The sequence below is a fragment of the Marmota monax genome, unplaced genomic scaffold (assembly GCF_021218885.2).
Source record: "Marmota monax isolate L192 unplaced genomic scaffold, Marmota_monax_Labrador192_F-V1.1 WCK01_AAM20220418_F8-fsc00164, whole genome shotgun sequence".
NCBI lineage: Eukaryota > Metazoa > Chordata > Mammalia > Rodentia > Sciuridae > Marmota > Marmota monax.
In genome coordinates, this window is record NW_026693313.1 from 1,061,137 (window position 1) to 1,076,414 (window position 15,278).

A 15,278-nucleotide genomic window follows, 5' to 3' on the forward strand; every position below is an offset into this window, starting at 1 on the left:
CCTAACAGCATACCTTTGGTACTAACATACTTTGGGATTATTTTAAATTACCATGATTTGCTAAAACTTAACCTGATGGGTTTCAGCCGATAAATCTCAGAAAACATAATAACCACAATATACTAAAGAGCTAGCTCTTCATAGGACATGCTCTTACTGTATAAACACTGAGAATTTAATGACAGCACTGACCAAGATTAGAGAAAGCTAAAATTTCTCCATAACTATGTTTCACATAATTAAAACAAAACAAATTAGCATTTCAAAAACAAAGTGGCAAAACTAAAAGTTTATGTTACATAATGTTAATATACAGAAAGTAATTAAGTAATTTGTAATTAGGACTAAAAACAATGTAAATTCGACTGTTTGGTGTTAATTCATATGCTCTGACAGCCACACTTGAAACATTAACTTTTTCCACACTCAAACACAACTGCATACCAGAAAACTGACAAAGACACGAACCTACTTTCTTTTCCTAGGTTTAAAGTTTCATGTCTACTCTATTTCTTTTGAATTCCCAGTTAGGTTTAGGTCTCAGTCAATGACAAGCCAAATCCAATCTGTAAAAGGTCTACCCCCTCCTTGACAGCCCTGTGCTCCAGCTCCCTTTGTGACTCCCCACTGCAGAAGGAATGGATGCTGGTGTTTGCTGACTTCCCTGAAGACCTTGGGGCAATTCTGAGGGGAGAGTGAAATACAGACTAACTGATACTGCCATTACAGACAAAGCCTTCTACCCAGAAAGGACAGGGGACTCTGTAAACTAGTCACAGAGGAATGCTTTCACCACTGAAACACTGCTGAGGGGGATGTGGCAGGGCGGAAGGATCCCTGTTGCTGCCCTTCAACAACATGCCCAAGGTGTGACCACATAATGCGCCCAGAGGCACAGTCCATTGTGAGATCATAAGTGTGGGCACCTGATTTCAGCCAGGTGAGTATTCATAGATACTCTTAACCTGGTCCATCATTTAAATTTCCAAAATGAGATGGTCTTCAAGGAAAAGACTTTCATTAACTAGGACTACAAAATAAAGAGAAAACCAAACCATGAAAAGGAGAATGTATTTTTTTACATGTGTGCTAAGAATCCTATCGTTACAATTGTTAACACTCATGATTTGCATAATGAAATATATAAACCTTACTCTCTATTAGAAGTAATTAGACCTAGTCTCTAAGAGAGTCATTTTTCTTTTTTCTGAAACCAGGTTTGGTAAAGGGTACATGGAACAATATAATGGATAGTGCCATTCTATGGCCATTAAAAAAATAAAACACAAGACTCCTTTAACAAGTCAGTCCCGGTAAAAGCTTTTCTGTAGGGGGGTAAGTAACAGTGGTCCACCTGGGTAGCTTTTCCGGTGATTTAATTTGATGAGGAAAGAACAATTTTTTGAGAACAAAGAACCACGTGTAAAATGGATATTTTGTGCATTTTATGCCACCTCCTCAGGGTGAGGAGCTCACGGCAGCCAACACTCAGAGTGGGCTAGGCATTCATCACCTACTTCCTGATTTGCCTTAGAGTAGGGCCTGAATGCTGCTGGAGTAAAAAGTTGCAAGAGGGCTGGGCAAAACTGTCTCACGAGTAATATGAGAATGAAAAAATATGCAATTAAAATACGACATGTAAAAACTTAAGATCTTTACTTTTATGTAGACTACACAAAAAACAGCAGTGCTGTTATTCAACAGGAGCTTCATATCACAACACCTTTTTAGGGAGAAGACTGCAGCATGACTTCAGTCAGTGTGCTTGTTGGTTAGACTGAATCAAATATGTATGGTAAGAGCTTGTGTACTTGGCCTCCTTAAGGGATCTGACGTCTGCTTACCTATCCTTCCCACACAACATCTACTCCTTTATTTGTTAACATTTCATAAGAAAATCAGAGTGGCATCTTTTTAGACTACACTGGACAATTCTCCTAAGCTGCCGCAGTCTGGCTGGGCACAAATCACGAGCCACTCAAGCAGGAACAGACTTTATTTCCGAACTCCCGCGAACGCCACCCACGCGGCCTTCTCGGGACACACCACACACCAACACACCAACGGGAACTCCCTCCACCGGAACTTCACCAACCAACACCAACTCTCCAGGCATCCCCGCGAGAGCTCAACTGGAACTCAACGGGAACTCTGCGAGAACTCAAAAAGTACTGGCAAAATGCTAGGCGCCATCCTGTTTTTATCTTTGTGTGCTAATAATACATCATCCATATAGTGAAATACTTGTAGTTCAGGATTTTGATTTCTAAGTGGCTGGATTGCTTTGTTAACATAAATTTGACACATAGTTGGGCTGTTAGCCATCCCTTGAGGGAGTACTTTCCATTCATATCTCTGATCAGGACTTTCATGATTCAGTGCAGGGATAGTAAATGCAAAATGTGGACTATCCTCAGGATGAATTGGAATTGAAAAAAAAAAAACAATCTTTAATATCTATAGCTAAAACACTAAGCAGAAAGCATTGCTCCTGCTTTTCGTGATGCTGTCGGTCACTGCTGCCTGAAGAGCGGTGGCCTCGTGGGCACAGAGGTGCACTGGAGTTGGGATTATTTTAAATTACCATGCTCTCTACTTGATTTATACCTTTTCTGCTACTGTAATAACTGCTACCAACACTGACCTTTATCCTTCTCCTTCACAGTGGACTGCAAACCACTGCAGTTGTTTGGCACATTTTGTTTAACCAAGTCTGTCTGTGCTGTGACTAACTGTGGTCACCTCAGTTAGGCATGTCTCAAGTGAACAGTCACGTCAAAACAGAAATTCAGACAATTGCTCTTTTTGAATAATTTGCTAGAGATGAAATAATTTCAAATTTTTATTATCTCTAACTAAAAAGAGCTTTCTCTACAAGAATGTGTGAATTACTTTGTCCCTTATAAGATGACAGTATTTGTTTTGCATCTGGAACGCCCCCTGTCAGATCAGGTTGGGCAGGCAGCAACCAAAGCTGGCAGATTTAAAAGGGCCGCTGAACAGGCTTTATTGAGATATCACTCCCGGGCGGAACTCGATCAGACCCACAGAGGGGTCAGGGGAAGGGTCTGAGGAGAAACCGAGTGGAAGCTCGACCGGACTGGACTTTTATGGGGCTTACAGCAGGAAGGGAAGGGCTTGGGACAGGAAAAGGTGTCTCTAGGGTCCCGTGCCCCCTTGGAGTTGGTCAGGGGAGTTGGCTGAACTCCAGGATTGGCCAGGGGGTCCTGCTGACTGACAGGCGTTAGTCAGGAGATCTGGCTGATTGACAGGCGTTTCCGCTGGCATCTGATTGATGTTCAAAGCAGCGCAGGCTGCTTTGTTCTAAGTTGCCACTAAGTCACCACCAAGTCGCTGCCACCGACCTAACACCCCCCAAGAGCTTATGGACTATGCAGCAATGTTCAGAGGTGAAATGATTAGATCATAATAAGAAAATCTGACCTATCAGTGGATTAATCCATCTGATGGATTAATAACCGGGAGGTGGTGAAAACTGTAGGAGGTGAGGCGTGGCTGGAAGGAGTGGACTGCAGGAGGCATGGCCTTGGAGCCTGGATCTGCCCCTGGCCCTTCCTGTTTCTCTCTGCTTCCTGGGTGCCACGGGCTGCAGCTTTCCTCCACTGTGCCCTATACCAAGATGTCTTTGCCTTGGAGCCAACCAATCTCACTGAACCTCTGTAACTGTGGGTCCAAATGTTTCTGTCGGGTGTTCGGTCAAAGTGACAAGAAACTGGCTAACAGACAAGAGAAGTAATAATTATATTAGTAGCAACCATCCACTGGCTCCTGAGAGTACTCCAGGTTCTTTACGTCAGTTTCTACCTGCCCCGTAATCATCACAAAACATAACTATTAATCCCATGAACTTTCCACTATGCTTCTGAAGAAAAAAATAATCCCTGCATTAACCTATTATAAAATGCAGACATTATCTATTGTCTACTAATAGTCAATGACACACCTTCTGTCTCCAAAATTCCATGATACAAGCATATGATTTAATAGTCAGTAAGAGTCCTTGAGTTTCCTACTTTGGCCAAGATGGAGCATCAGGGACCAAACATATTCTTCTATCTTAATCTAATAACAAAAAGGCACAAAATACACAAAACAAGAATTTTCAGATAATGGACAACAAGAAATACAAACATTCTGCAGCTCCAAGAAGCTCCATGGACCTCGTACACAGAAAACATGAAGAAAACTACACCAAGACACATCATGACCAAATTGCTCAAAACAAAGAGAGAATCTTCAAAGCAACCAGTAGAAAAAATGGAGGCACAAGATAAGGATGACGAGATTTCTTGTCAGAAACATTGCAAGTGAGAAGATGGGAGCAATATCTTCAGGGCACTGGAGCTTCCAGCATATTATTACTCAAAACAGTCAAAAAGGGGCTGGGGTGTGGTTCACTGACAGAGGCTTGCCTAGCACATGTGAGGCACTGGGTCTGATCCTCAGCACCACATAAAAATAAAAAAATTAAAGTTATGACCATCTACAACTAAAATAAATAAATAAATAGACAAACAAACAGGCAAAATGAAGACGTTTCCAGACAAATGAAAAGGCTAAATGATTCATCACCAATAGAACCACATTACAAGAGAATGCTAAAGGAAGTCGTTAAGGTTAAATAAAGGCACTAGATCAAAGTATGGATAAAGAGCTCTGGAAATGGTAACTATGTGAAGAAATATCTAACAAGTTTTTATCATTTTCTTAATCTTTCTAATACAGAATATTAATATTGACTTTTAAAACAAAAGTAACACTGTCTGTAAACTTTATAACATAGGAAAAGGCAAAATGTAGGACAAGATGGTGCAGGGCCTGGCAGGAGATATGCAAAGACGCTGAGGCACAATCTGCAAGCTGTAAGTGAAGTGACAATGCCACTTGGAGACAGACTGCATTAAAGATGTTCCCTATAAACTTCAAGTGACCACAAAAATAATGACAATAAGCTACAGACAATAGGTGGAATACTGTACCCCCATCTGCCTGCAAGATGTTTACCCACTAATCTATGAATCCTTGGGGGAGTGATCTGAGACAGAAAAGGGATTTTGCAGATGTGTTTGAGTTAAAGATATTGGACTGGGGAGATTATCCTGGATTGTTTGGGTCCAATAAAATCACAAGGGTCTTACAAGAGAAAAGCAGCAGGATTAGAGTTAATGGTAGAGATGTAGAAACAAGAGATGATGAGTATGGGTGGCCCCTAGAAGCCGAAAATCAAGGCATCAGATTCTCTGCTGAAGTCGGTAGAAAAAACACAGCCCTGCCAATCCTGATTTTACACTTTACATTCCAAGAACTTTAAGAGAATACAAATTGCCCTTTTAAAGACATTGAATTTACGGTGATTTGTTACAGCAGCAATAGAAAACTAATGCATAAGGTACAGACTGTCAAATCAGAGGGAAAGGACCTGACTAGACACTGCCTACAGAAACCTATTTAAAATATAAAGTAATGAACAGAGAAAAGTGATATAAAAGAGACAGAGTATTCTGACACTGATCAAAAGAAAGCTGGAATAGCTAGGTAATACAAGACAAAGTGATTTCAGAGGAAAGAGTATTACCAGGGAACAAGAGATAATTTCATAATAATAAAGGGGTTAATCCACCACAAAGACAAAGCAATCCTAAATGTTCATGAGCCTGATAATAGCATTTCAAACAGATGAAGCACACTGACAGAACTGCAAGGAGAGAAACAAATCCGTGATTATTATTTGGAGATTTCAATACTATTCTCACTATCAATGACACTTCAGTAGACAAAATAATCACCAAGGATAAAGAAGACCTGAACAACATTAACTTGATTTAATTAGAATGTACAGACTGTGTCATCCAAGGATGGCAGAATGCATACTCTTACAGAATACCTGTTCTTTTCAGAAGAATGCATGTTCTCTCTAAGTGCATGAGAACCATCTCCCCAAACAGTATTCTAGGCCATGGACTAAATCTGATAAGATTCACCATGCTTTAGGTCACGTAAGCAGGTTCTCTAATCACAATCCAATTAAACTTAAAAATAATTACAGACAGAATTGAAAAAAAAATAACCAAATTTGCAAGCTAAATGATACATTTCTAAATCATCTAGAAGTCAAATACAAATCAAAAGGAAAGCGGAGCTGAATGTTAAATGAAAATTCCGAACTACTTCTGAAATCTTTCCTTAAGTCTACATCTCAAAACTTCTTTGAGGGGCTGGGGTGGTGGCTCAGTGACAGAGCACTTGCCTAGCATGTATTAGGCACTGAGTTCAATCCTCAGCACCACATATAAATAAATAAAATAAATAAAAGTACATCAACAACTAAGAAATATATTTTTAAAAAACCCTTCTTTGGAAGTCTTCCTATAAATTTAGAATCTTAAGGTGTATAATTTCTGAAAGAAAATGAAAATTAAAATACAACATACCAAAACTTGTGGAATTCTGTTAAGCAGTACTTATCAGGAACTTTATAGTACTAAATGTCTACAAGGAAACAAAAAAGCCTCAAATCAATGACCTCAGCTTCCACCTTAAAAAAGCCGTAGAAAGAACAATGAAGCCCAAAGTTAGCAGAAGGAAGGACATGAAGATTTCAGAGCAGAAGTCAACACAATTGAAAACAAAAAACAACATAGAAAAATCAATGAAACTGAAAGCTTTGTTTGGAGAAGATCAATAAAGTTGACCAATCCACAGCCAGAGAAATCAGGAAAAAAACAGACACAAAATGACCAAGACCAAAGAAGGGAAAGGTGACATCGCCACAGGTTCTACAGGTGGTCTGATATTAAAAAATATGATTCCTATATTAATGAACTAAAAAGAGAAAAACCATGCAGTTTTGCACACTCAGTATTTACTCATTATTTCACCCCCGCATCCCCCCAAAACAAGTGAAACCTCAGCAAATCAGGAATAGAAGAGACCTTCCTCAGCCTGATAAAAGGAGATCTAGAAAAAACCTACAACTCACATCATGGTCTGTGGTCAAGACTGAATGTATTTCACCTAAGGTCAGGGACAACACAGGGGTGTGTATTCCTACTACTGCTATTTAACACTATACTGTGGATCCTAGCCAACAATATAAGACAATCGACCACCAGAAGAATCAATCACAGATGCTGGAATGCAGAAGGTTAAACTGTGTTCATTTGGTGACAGGATAATGTACACAGCAAATACTAAGCAATCTACAAAACAGCCACCAATAAGTGAGTTTAGCAGGGCTGCAAGATACAAAGTCTACCTCTAAAGAATCAACTGTTACGGATAAATTTGACAAAATTTGATGCACATGCAAAACTTGCAAGACAAATCAGAGAATATATCCCATCTGATTCAAATGTATGATATGTCAAGATCACTGTACTGTCATGTGTAACTAAGTAAAATAAATAAAAAAAAGAAAATATGGAATATACTACATTCAAAGATGAAGAGAATATATCATTAAGACGTCAATTCTCCCCCAAATTAATCCACAGTTTCATTTTTAAAAATCCTGCCAGGCTTTTTAAAAAATGAAAAATTTGATAATCTGATTCTAAAAATATAGGGAAATCAAGGTCAAATGACACTGAAAAAGAAGAGTAAGGTTAGAAGACTACACTACTTGACTTCACGTCCAAGTATAAAGATACCATAATCAATGCAGACTGATATTGGTGAAAAGATAAACCTATGAACCAAGGGAACAGAATTCAAGGTCCTGGTACAGACTGACACGTATAAGACAACGATACTAAGCCAATTCAATGAGAAAAAAGAAAGATGATTTCAACATATGGGGCAAACAAAACAAACCACCAAAAAACCCGAGCCCTCATCTAATAGCACACACAAAAACTCACATGCATCACCGACCTCAATACAAAGGTAAAGCAATAAACATCTTGGGGGGGGGGAAAGGAACAATTTCTACCAATCCTGATTGGCAAATATTTTAAAAATATGATAGGAAAAGTATCATATTTATTTTTTAATGAATAGAAATGTGTTTAATATTTAAAGATACTGCAGATTCAACATGTAAAGAGACAATAGGTTGAAGATTGAAATAAATATCAAATATGGGAATTATTTAAATAGTAAATACAGCAGATGCTTATTACTTAGAAAACAGTTATAGTATGTTAGAATTTTTTAATGTTATTTCTTTTTTCCATATTTTTTATTGGTGCATTATACATAGTGGTGGTATTTCTTTTTACATAGTCATACTAAAAGCATATTTAAGAGGAAAAACTGATAAATTTTGTGCTCTTCAAAAAACATTGTCAAGAAAATGAAAAGATGAGTGACAGCTGAGGAGACAATATTTGCAAAACATGTATCTGAACTATATAAAGATCTCTTAAAATTCAACAAGAAGCAGAGAGGGGAGAAAAAAATTAACGAGCAAAAAAAAAAAAAAAAAATCTGAACAAACAAATTCTCCATGGAAGATACAGATGGCAAATAAGCACATGAATATATATGCAATATGATTCTTCATTAAAGTAGTGCCAATAAATCTCAATAAGATACAATCACTCCTGACTAGGATGTGAAAAACACTATACTATGAACTAGCAAGAAGAAAAACCCTCATGCCCAATGATGGAAATGTAAAAGGGTACAGCTGTCTCCCAACCTATATATCCACACACACGAGTTTCATAGAATGTTCAAATAGCTTTATTTTCATGTTCAATGGTAAAAAAGCACCTGAAGTCCAAAAGTAGGTGGATATATTTGCAAAACTGGCATATCCCATAAAATGGAATACTATTAAGCAACAAAAAGAAGCAAACTATTGGTAAGACACCTCAACATGGGTGAATCTCAAGAGTAATTATGCCAAATAGAAAAACATCAGACAATGTTTTCTCTTTGGCATACTGAACGATTCCATTAATACGAGCTTCTACAAAAAAGGAAAGTGATGAAAGCAATCCAATGGTTGCCTGGAGACAGGGAAGGGGAGGACGAGGGGATGGGTTCCTAGGAACACAGGCACTCTTCATGGAGAAGTTCACTATGTTGACTGTGCTGATGGTTTTGTGTGATCTTACATATGTCAGAACTCAGTGATTTTTATATTTGCAACATAGGCAATTTACTGAGCATCAACTGCACCTCAATAAAGGTGTAAAACAAAATATTAGCATGGCAAATTCTTCATAAATATTTTCTATTGTTGTTATTAATGTATGAAACCTTTAAAAAAGACAAAAATGAAGAAGAATCTGAACTGTCTGAAGGGAACACGTTATTGATGAAGTTATCTCCAGCTCAGAAATGACAGGAGAACCCATCAAGGCTTCAAGCTCCCTGTGCTGTCTGGAATCTCTTTACTCCCCTCCAAGGCACAGAGAATCCACTGAGCCATAAAAATGTAAAAAATAAATAAGATAAAACACCAAAAAAATGAACACCAAGAACCACACAATTGGAATGTTACAACATCAAGAGAAAGAAACCCCAGGTGCCTGATGCAGGCTGGAGGAGTGGGAGAAAGCCCCACCATTTCCACAGCACTGCGGTTTCCAGCGCGCCGGGAGTCACATTAATCTTGCCCCACACTCATTCCAGATGAGCAGTCTCCTGATCAATCCTGAGTCACCAGAGGCACCTTTATTATTGTAGACAACAATTTAACCATGTATTTATAATTCAGATTTACCAAGTGCTTGCTAAGTGTCAGGCATCACTTAGTCCCACCAACCACCTACGAGTAACTGAAGCTGAGACAGCATCTGCCCGGTGTCATACAACTAGGGTAGAGCCTGACGTCCACGTTCCTCAGCACAGAGCCGCACCGTGCTGTGTTCCGGAATCTGACACGGTTTCTCACCTCCACAGCACTAAGTTATCACCAGCCTTCCTTCCCTGAACTGCCTCCTGATTACACTGTATGAACTAAATTAAGCTACAAATGATACACTTTCAGCCAGAAGACTTTTTATAAATTATTATACTTTCTTTAAAAAGTAATTCTATTAGCTTAGAAACCACTAAAATGGAATCCTTAAAATAGATCACTCTTCTTCTGCTTTTACTCAGTTTTATGATTAATTTAGGACCCTCTAATAGAAAGTGGTTTTACATATTGAAACATTCTTTATGGGAAAAAGAAGCCTATTTGATAATTTAGTACCCAACATTTCTTTTTAAGGCGAGTTCCTTTTCTGCACAGAAGACAGAATTAATTTTACTTCTTCTGAAATGATGAGCAGTCAAATATATATCTCCTATAATTCACCTCGAACTTAGCCTTGATGTTGGGAAAAAAGAGCACAAAATTTCTGATAACCCATAAGACATATTTATTTTACTATCGAATGACTCCTTTCGTCAGCTCACATGACATACAGATACACACACAGTTACAGAGACCGACTGCCTTCTTAGTCCCCCTGGAGTCACCACTGACACCTGTTTTGCAGCAGGCACTGCCACCTGTAGTGCAGATTCAGCAAGGAAACCAACCCCCTGAACTCTCTACCCTCACGGCACCTGCATTCCAGAGGAGTGAACGGAGAAACCACACACACACCATGTCCAGATCTAATCACAGGAACCTTGAAAACCAGAGAGGGTTACAAGTAGAGGGTTACAAGGCACGGACTGGAGGACCGGGGCAGGGGGTTGAGAGAGGGGGCCACTGGTCTTTAAAACAGCCTGCCTTCAAAGATCTTCAGATCAGATCACAGAGGAGAATATGTAATTAAACTGATTCACCCCTTTGCCTAATAAGAAAGAATGAATGTAACAGACGAGGAAATTTGAGGGTTAAAAAATCCCTTTAAGGGAGAAAAAGTCAGACAAGTACTCCTCGTATCCAGAAAATGCTACAACAAACCTGAAGGGAATTATGCAGTATCCAATTTCTTTTTATCATCTCATGAGCTCATCAATAATAACATTATTCCCACTACCACCGCAAGTTGAGACACAATTCTTAAAACAAGAACATGCCCGAAAGCAAAAATCACTACTAAATCCCACATTTGATCAAGAAATACGTACCACGTTACAATCCCAAAATCAATCATTATACAATTCTTTAAGGCCTAAATACCAGATAAAGATGAGAAATAAATTGTTGTTTCTAAAAAATCTGATGTATGCACACAAACTCCTACATCTTTAAACAAATTTTCTCATACTGCTCTGACAGAATTTAAACATTTTTCTATTAATATACACACAAATAAATATTAGAATATACTAATTTTAAACCAATTTGCCCTCTTCTATAGAAGAAAGAATGTGGATACTTTTATTGTTCTATTATAGTCACATAATAAACTGTCAAAGGCTCAGGGCTCTTTCAATGTTTCAGAATTACACAGGAATCAAACAGAGGCCCTTAAGTCATTAAGTGCCCCCTATGAGGAACTCCCTTTACACGATGCCTGGCATAATCAGTTCCACTGTTTGCCGAGGTTTTAAAAACTTAAGTCCCTTCTTATTTCAAATCCATGATCCTGTCTCCCTCAATTCCCACCTGTTTTAGTTCTTAGGAAAGATCAAAACAAGCTTATTCTCTCTACTGCCAGCCTCTGTTAGGCAGCTAGAAAGACCCTCACTCAAGGTTTCTTCCCTCCCGCTAAAATATACCATTCTTTCACATATTTCCCATATAATAATAGTATCTGTGTTTTAAAGATGTTTCATTCAAACCTCATCCTAAATCTATAAGCAAAATGATTATAACTTCATTTCCTCACTTACAAAATTCTCTTATAAGAATGTTTAAGCTTAACAATTAGTCTCTCTAGACAAATGAATGTCTTCTGTCTTTTGCTTGTGGAAATGCATTTTGAACCTAAATGAATGAGGTTCACAAAAGTCATGCCAATGAGTCATTTCTGGCCATTATTGATTTTCACTTTTTTAAGGAGCAGACATGATATACACAGACAATGATAAATGATTTTTAAAGAAAGGTAACTAAAAACATTTTAGCATCATTGTATTTTCAAGCAGTAGTCTATAGACCATCTGGGGAAGCTTTATAGAATGCAATTTCTAGACCTCTCTGTACAGAATCAAAATCTCTGATTCTGATCTGTAGTCTAGGAGCAATTTACGTAACCTTGGTTGCCCTGAGGCCTAAGAACGCTGGCCTAATATTTTAAATTGTGTTTTTGCTCCCTAATAGACACTTTAAGTATCTTACCTGTAATCCAGGAATAAATCGAGTATCCTTTTCAACCACCAAGAGATCAGCAACATTGGCATTGAGAATGGACCTTGTGATTCCCCCTGGCCCGGGACCCACTTCATAAACATAAGCATTTGTCAGATTGCCAGCTTTCCTTACAATTTTATCTAGAGGGAAAAAAAAGTTTAATTATCTTGATCATCTTGGCAAATTTCAATGTTTAAACTTTAAATTGTACTAATTCTTTAACAAAAACAGGATTATCATAGCACATTTCCTTAAATTCAAGCAAAATGACATTCCCAATCAGAATCTTCCATGCTGCTAGTTGAAGGTGCAAAAGCAAAAAGTGCAGTCAGCCTCCATTTTTACCCACAGACACCTATTTGGTAGTCAGAATGGCAATGGCAACACGTTCCTGGGTGATAAGACTCTCAGAAATTTTAATTTTTGGACACTTTCAGATAAAGGTTAAATTCAGCATTGGAGGTTTTCTAAGCTTTGCAAGTATGCATGCTAACATGAAAATAATTCTTCTTCGAGTAGTCAATTTAAGTCAGCAGACCTTAAGAAATCAGAAGGGTAGAATACTAATGTTTCATTGCAACTTATCATTACTTCTGGAAAAACATACAATGTGTTGGTCTTATCGACTGAGATATTAAAATCTGATAAACTGCGCCTTCTAGGATAGGAAATTTAGCTACTAAAAACACACCAGCACTTTTCCTCTGACATAAAGTTCCAACTTTGCTTATTTTTGGTAAGCTTATGTAAGCTGAAAGGCAAAAATTCTCTTTCAAAGACAGTCTTTTAATGGATGCAAGGAGGGAATTAGCATCCACTGACCATTTATGTTATGGGCGATTTTCATACATCCTCTCACCAAATTCCTCCTATACATAACTAACAGCTACTCTTCCAATTTAATTTCTCTGAACTTTACAATTTCCTTGTCTATTGTTTTATTTGTACATAGTCATCTAAAAAAGCAATGGCAGAGAAAAAAACTCCAATTCAGGTGTAAATTATAAAGCCAGTATTTGCTCCCTTACAGCTACCAAATGCCTTAGAGGGAACAAGAATGATTAATTAAGCATAGGCTTTATGTAGTGAATTTAAGATTCTCATTTTAAAAAATGTAAAGCTATGAAAGTAGGCAGGACAGTGTTTTCACCCTCAAACTTCTCAGGCATTCAAATACAAATGAATATCAAAGATGTAATGTCAAATCATTAAGAGTGAGTGTCCATCTTGGTCTGCTCCTACATGTATTTTAATCTCCCTGTGTGCTTTGGTTTTTATAGGAAGAGTGAATTATTATCATCTACAATCTGGAACTTATTCCTGAGGCTCAGTAAAGACTCACAGGAGGGCTGGGGATGTGGCTCAAGTGGTAGCAGGCTCGCCTAGCATGCATGCATGAGGCACTGGGTTCGATTCTCAGCATTACGTAAAAATAAAGATATTGTGTCCACCTAAAACTAAAAAATAAATATAAAAAAAAGACTCACAGGAGAAAATGTAAGTGAAGCTTCTTTTTGCTGTTAAAATAAAAAGACCTGTTATCTTCAGCCCTAAGAATGGTTTTTATATTTAGCATGTGGCCTATAACTAGTTGAAAGGCTGGTACTAGTTAACCCAAAGAATGTTGGAAAATGGGCAATCTTTTAAAGCTCTTGTAGTAGGCCCCTCTTCTAAATAAATGACTTGAGTGGAATTAGACTGTTTTATCCAAAATGATGTTGCTACAGACAGAATGAAAAACTCAGGTCCAAGAAATTAAAACAACTTATTTATGCTTTATAAACTGTACATCATTTAATAGAAACGTTATGGGTGATTCACCGATTTTTTTAACTTCTACAGGGAGGCCAAATAGTAAACTGAAATATCAAATCTCAAAACATGAGTACTGCAGCAGTGAATCAGTGCACATATTTATAATAGAGCTTACAGCGATCTCATACAAAAAAAGGGGGTGGTAAACAAACATAGAAACGTATCAACTCATGCACCTCAAACTGGTGAATTTCACTGTTTATAAATCTTACCTCATAAAGTCACTTAAAAAAAAAATAAGGCGTGGGAATGTAAACTACCTGCTCACTCTCATAGCTTGTGCAATATGTATTTACTGATTATTTGCACCCTCGAGGATTTCTTAGACTCAACAAATGTTTAAATAACGAATCCTACAAAGGTTTCAAAACGAGTTATGGCTAAAAGCTGCACACGACTTTAAGCCCTAATAAGTTCAAACTGCACGAAAAGCAAATCTGATGGGCACGTGCAGGCCCGCGGCGGAGCGTAGTGAGCTAGACTCCACCGCCCCCAGCCCGTGGGGAGCTCAGCGCCCGCACCGCCAGCCTTCGCGCGCCGACACCCCAGCACGCCGGGCTCCGTGCAGACATCGCCCTTCACGTGTCTGGGCCGGCGGGACTCCGGACTTCTGTCGTGCAAAGCGAAGTGAGGACCTGACCGAATGCAGGTCGCCCACCTACACAGACAGGGCTGTCCCTTAAGACCCGCCGGCGAGGTCCCAGCGAAACCCCTCCACGCAACCCCTGGAGCACCGGGGATGCCACGGGGGCGCACTGGCTAATGCATCCACCTGTCAGCCTCAAATCCAGAAGAAAATTCTGGGATAGCTGCTTCGCTGCTTGCAGTCTGAACAACTTAATGAGTTCCCGAATGGTGGGCAGCGGCGGGAGACGGAAGCTGCTGAGGTTCCCGGAGGCAGCCATTAGGCCCACAACACACCACCCGGCCTTTCCCGGATCCCCACCCCCAACCTCCGAAACGCGCGGCGGGGGAGGAGCCTGAGGCAGTAGGTTCCGCCTCCTGGCCCTCCTTATTGGTTAGCTGTCCTCCCCGGAAGTGACGAAACGGACAGGAAATCCGGATGTGCTGATTGAGCACGCTCAGTGTCCCGCGGAGAGCGGTGCAGGATGGGTGCGCGGTGGTTTCCGCCCTTGAGCCTGTGGAGGGTCGGTGGGGCTGGACTCTCGCGAGTGGGCGGGGTCTGGGAGAGTTGGGGAACGCCGCAGCCGGGTCGCCGGGGGTCGTCTCAGGCCTTTGCGCTCCAGGTGCGGGT

General features: G+C 39.4%; 1 protein-coding gene across 1 annotated transcript in view; it reads right to left on the reverse strand.

The window, feature by feature from the left end:
- Tfb1m (transcription factor B1, mitochondrial) overlaps positions 1-14,976 on the reverse strand; it is a 46,524-nt gene extending 31,548 nt beyond the window's left edge. Inside the window, exons 1-2 of the mRNA XM_046456578.2 lie at positions 14,796-14,976; positions 12,197-12,348 (exon numbers count right to left, since the gene is read on the reverse strand). Of these exons, the coding sequence (XP_046312534.1) occupies positions 12,197-12,348; positions 14,796-14,928 (285 nt within the window). The 5' untranslated portion in view covers positions 14,929-14,976. The remainder of the gene's footprint in view (positions 1-12,196; positions 12,349-14,795) is intronic.
- Positions 14,977-15,278: the final 302 nt, after the last annotated feature.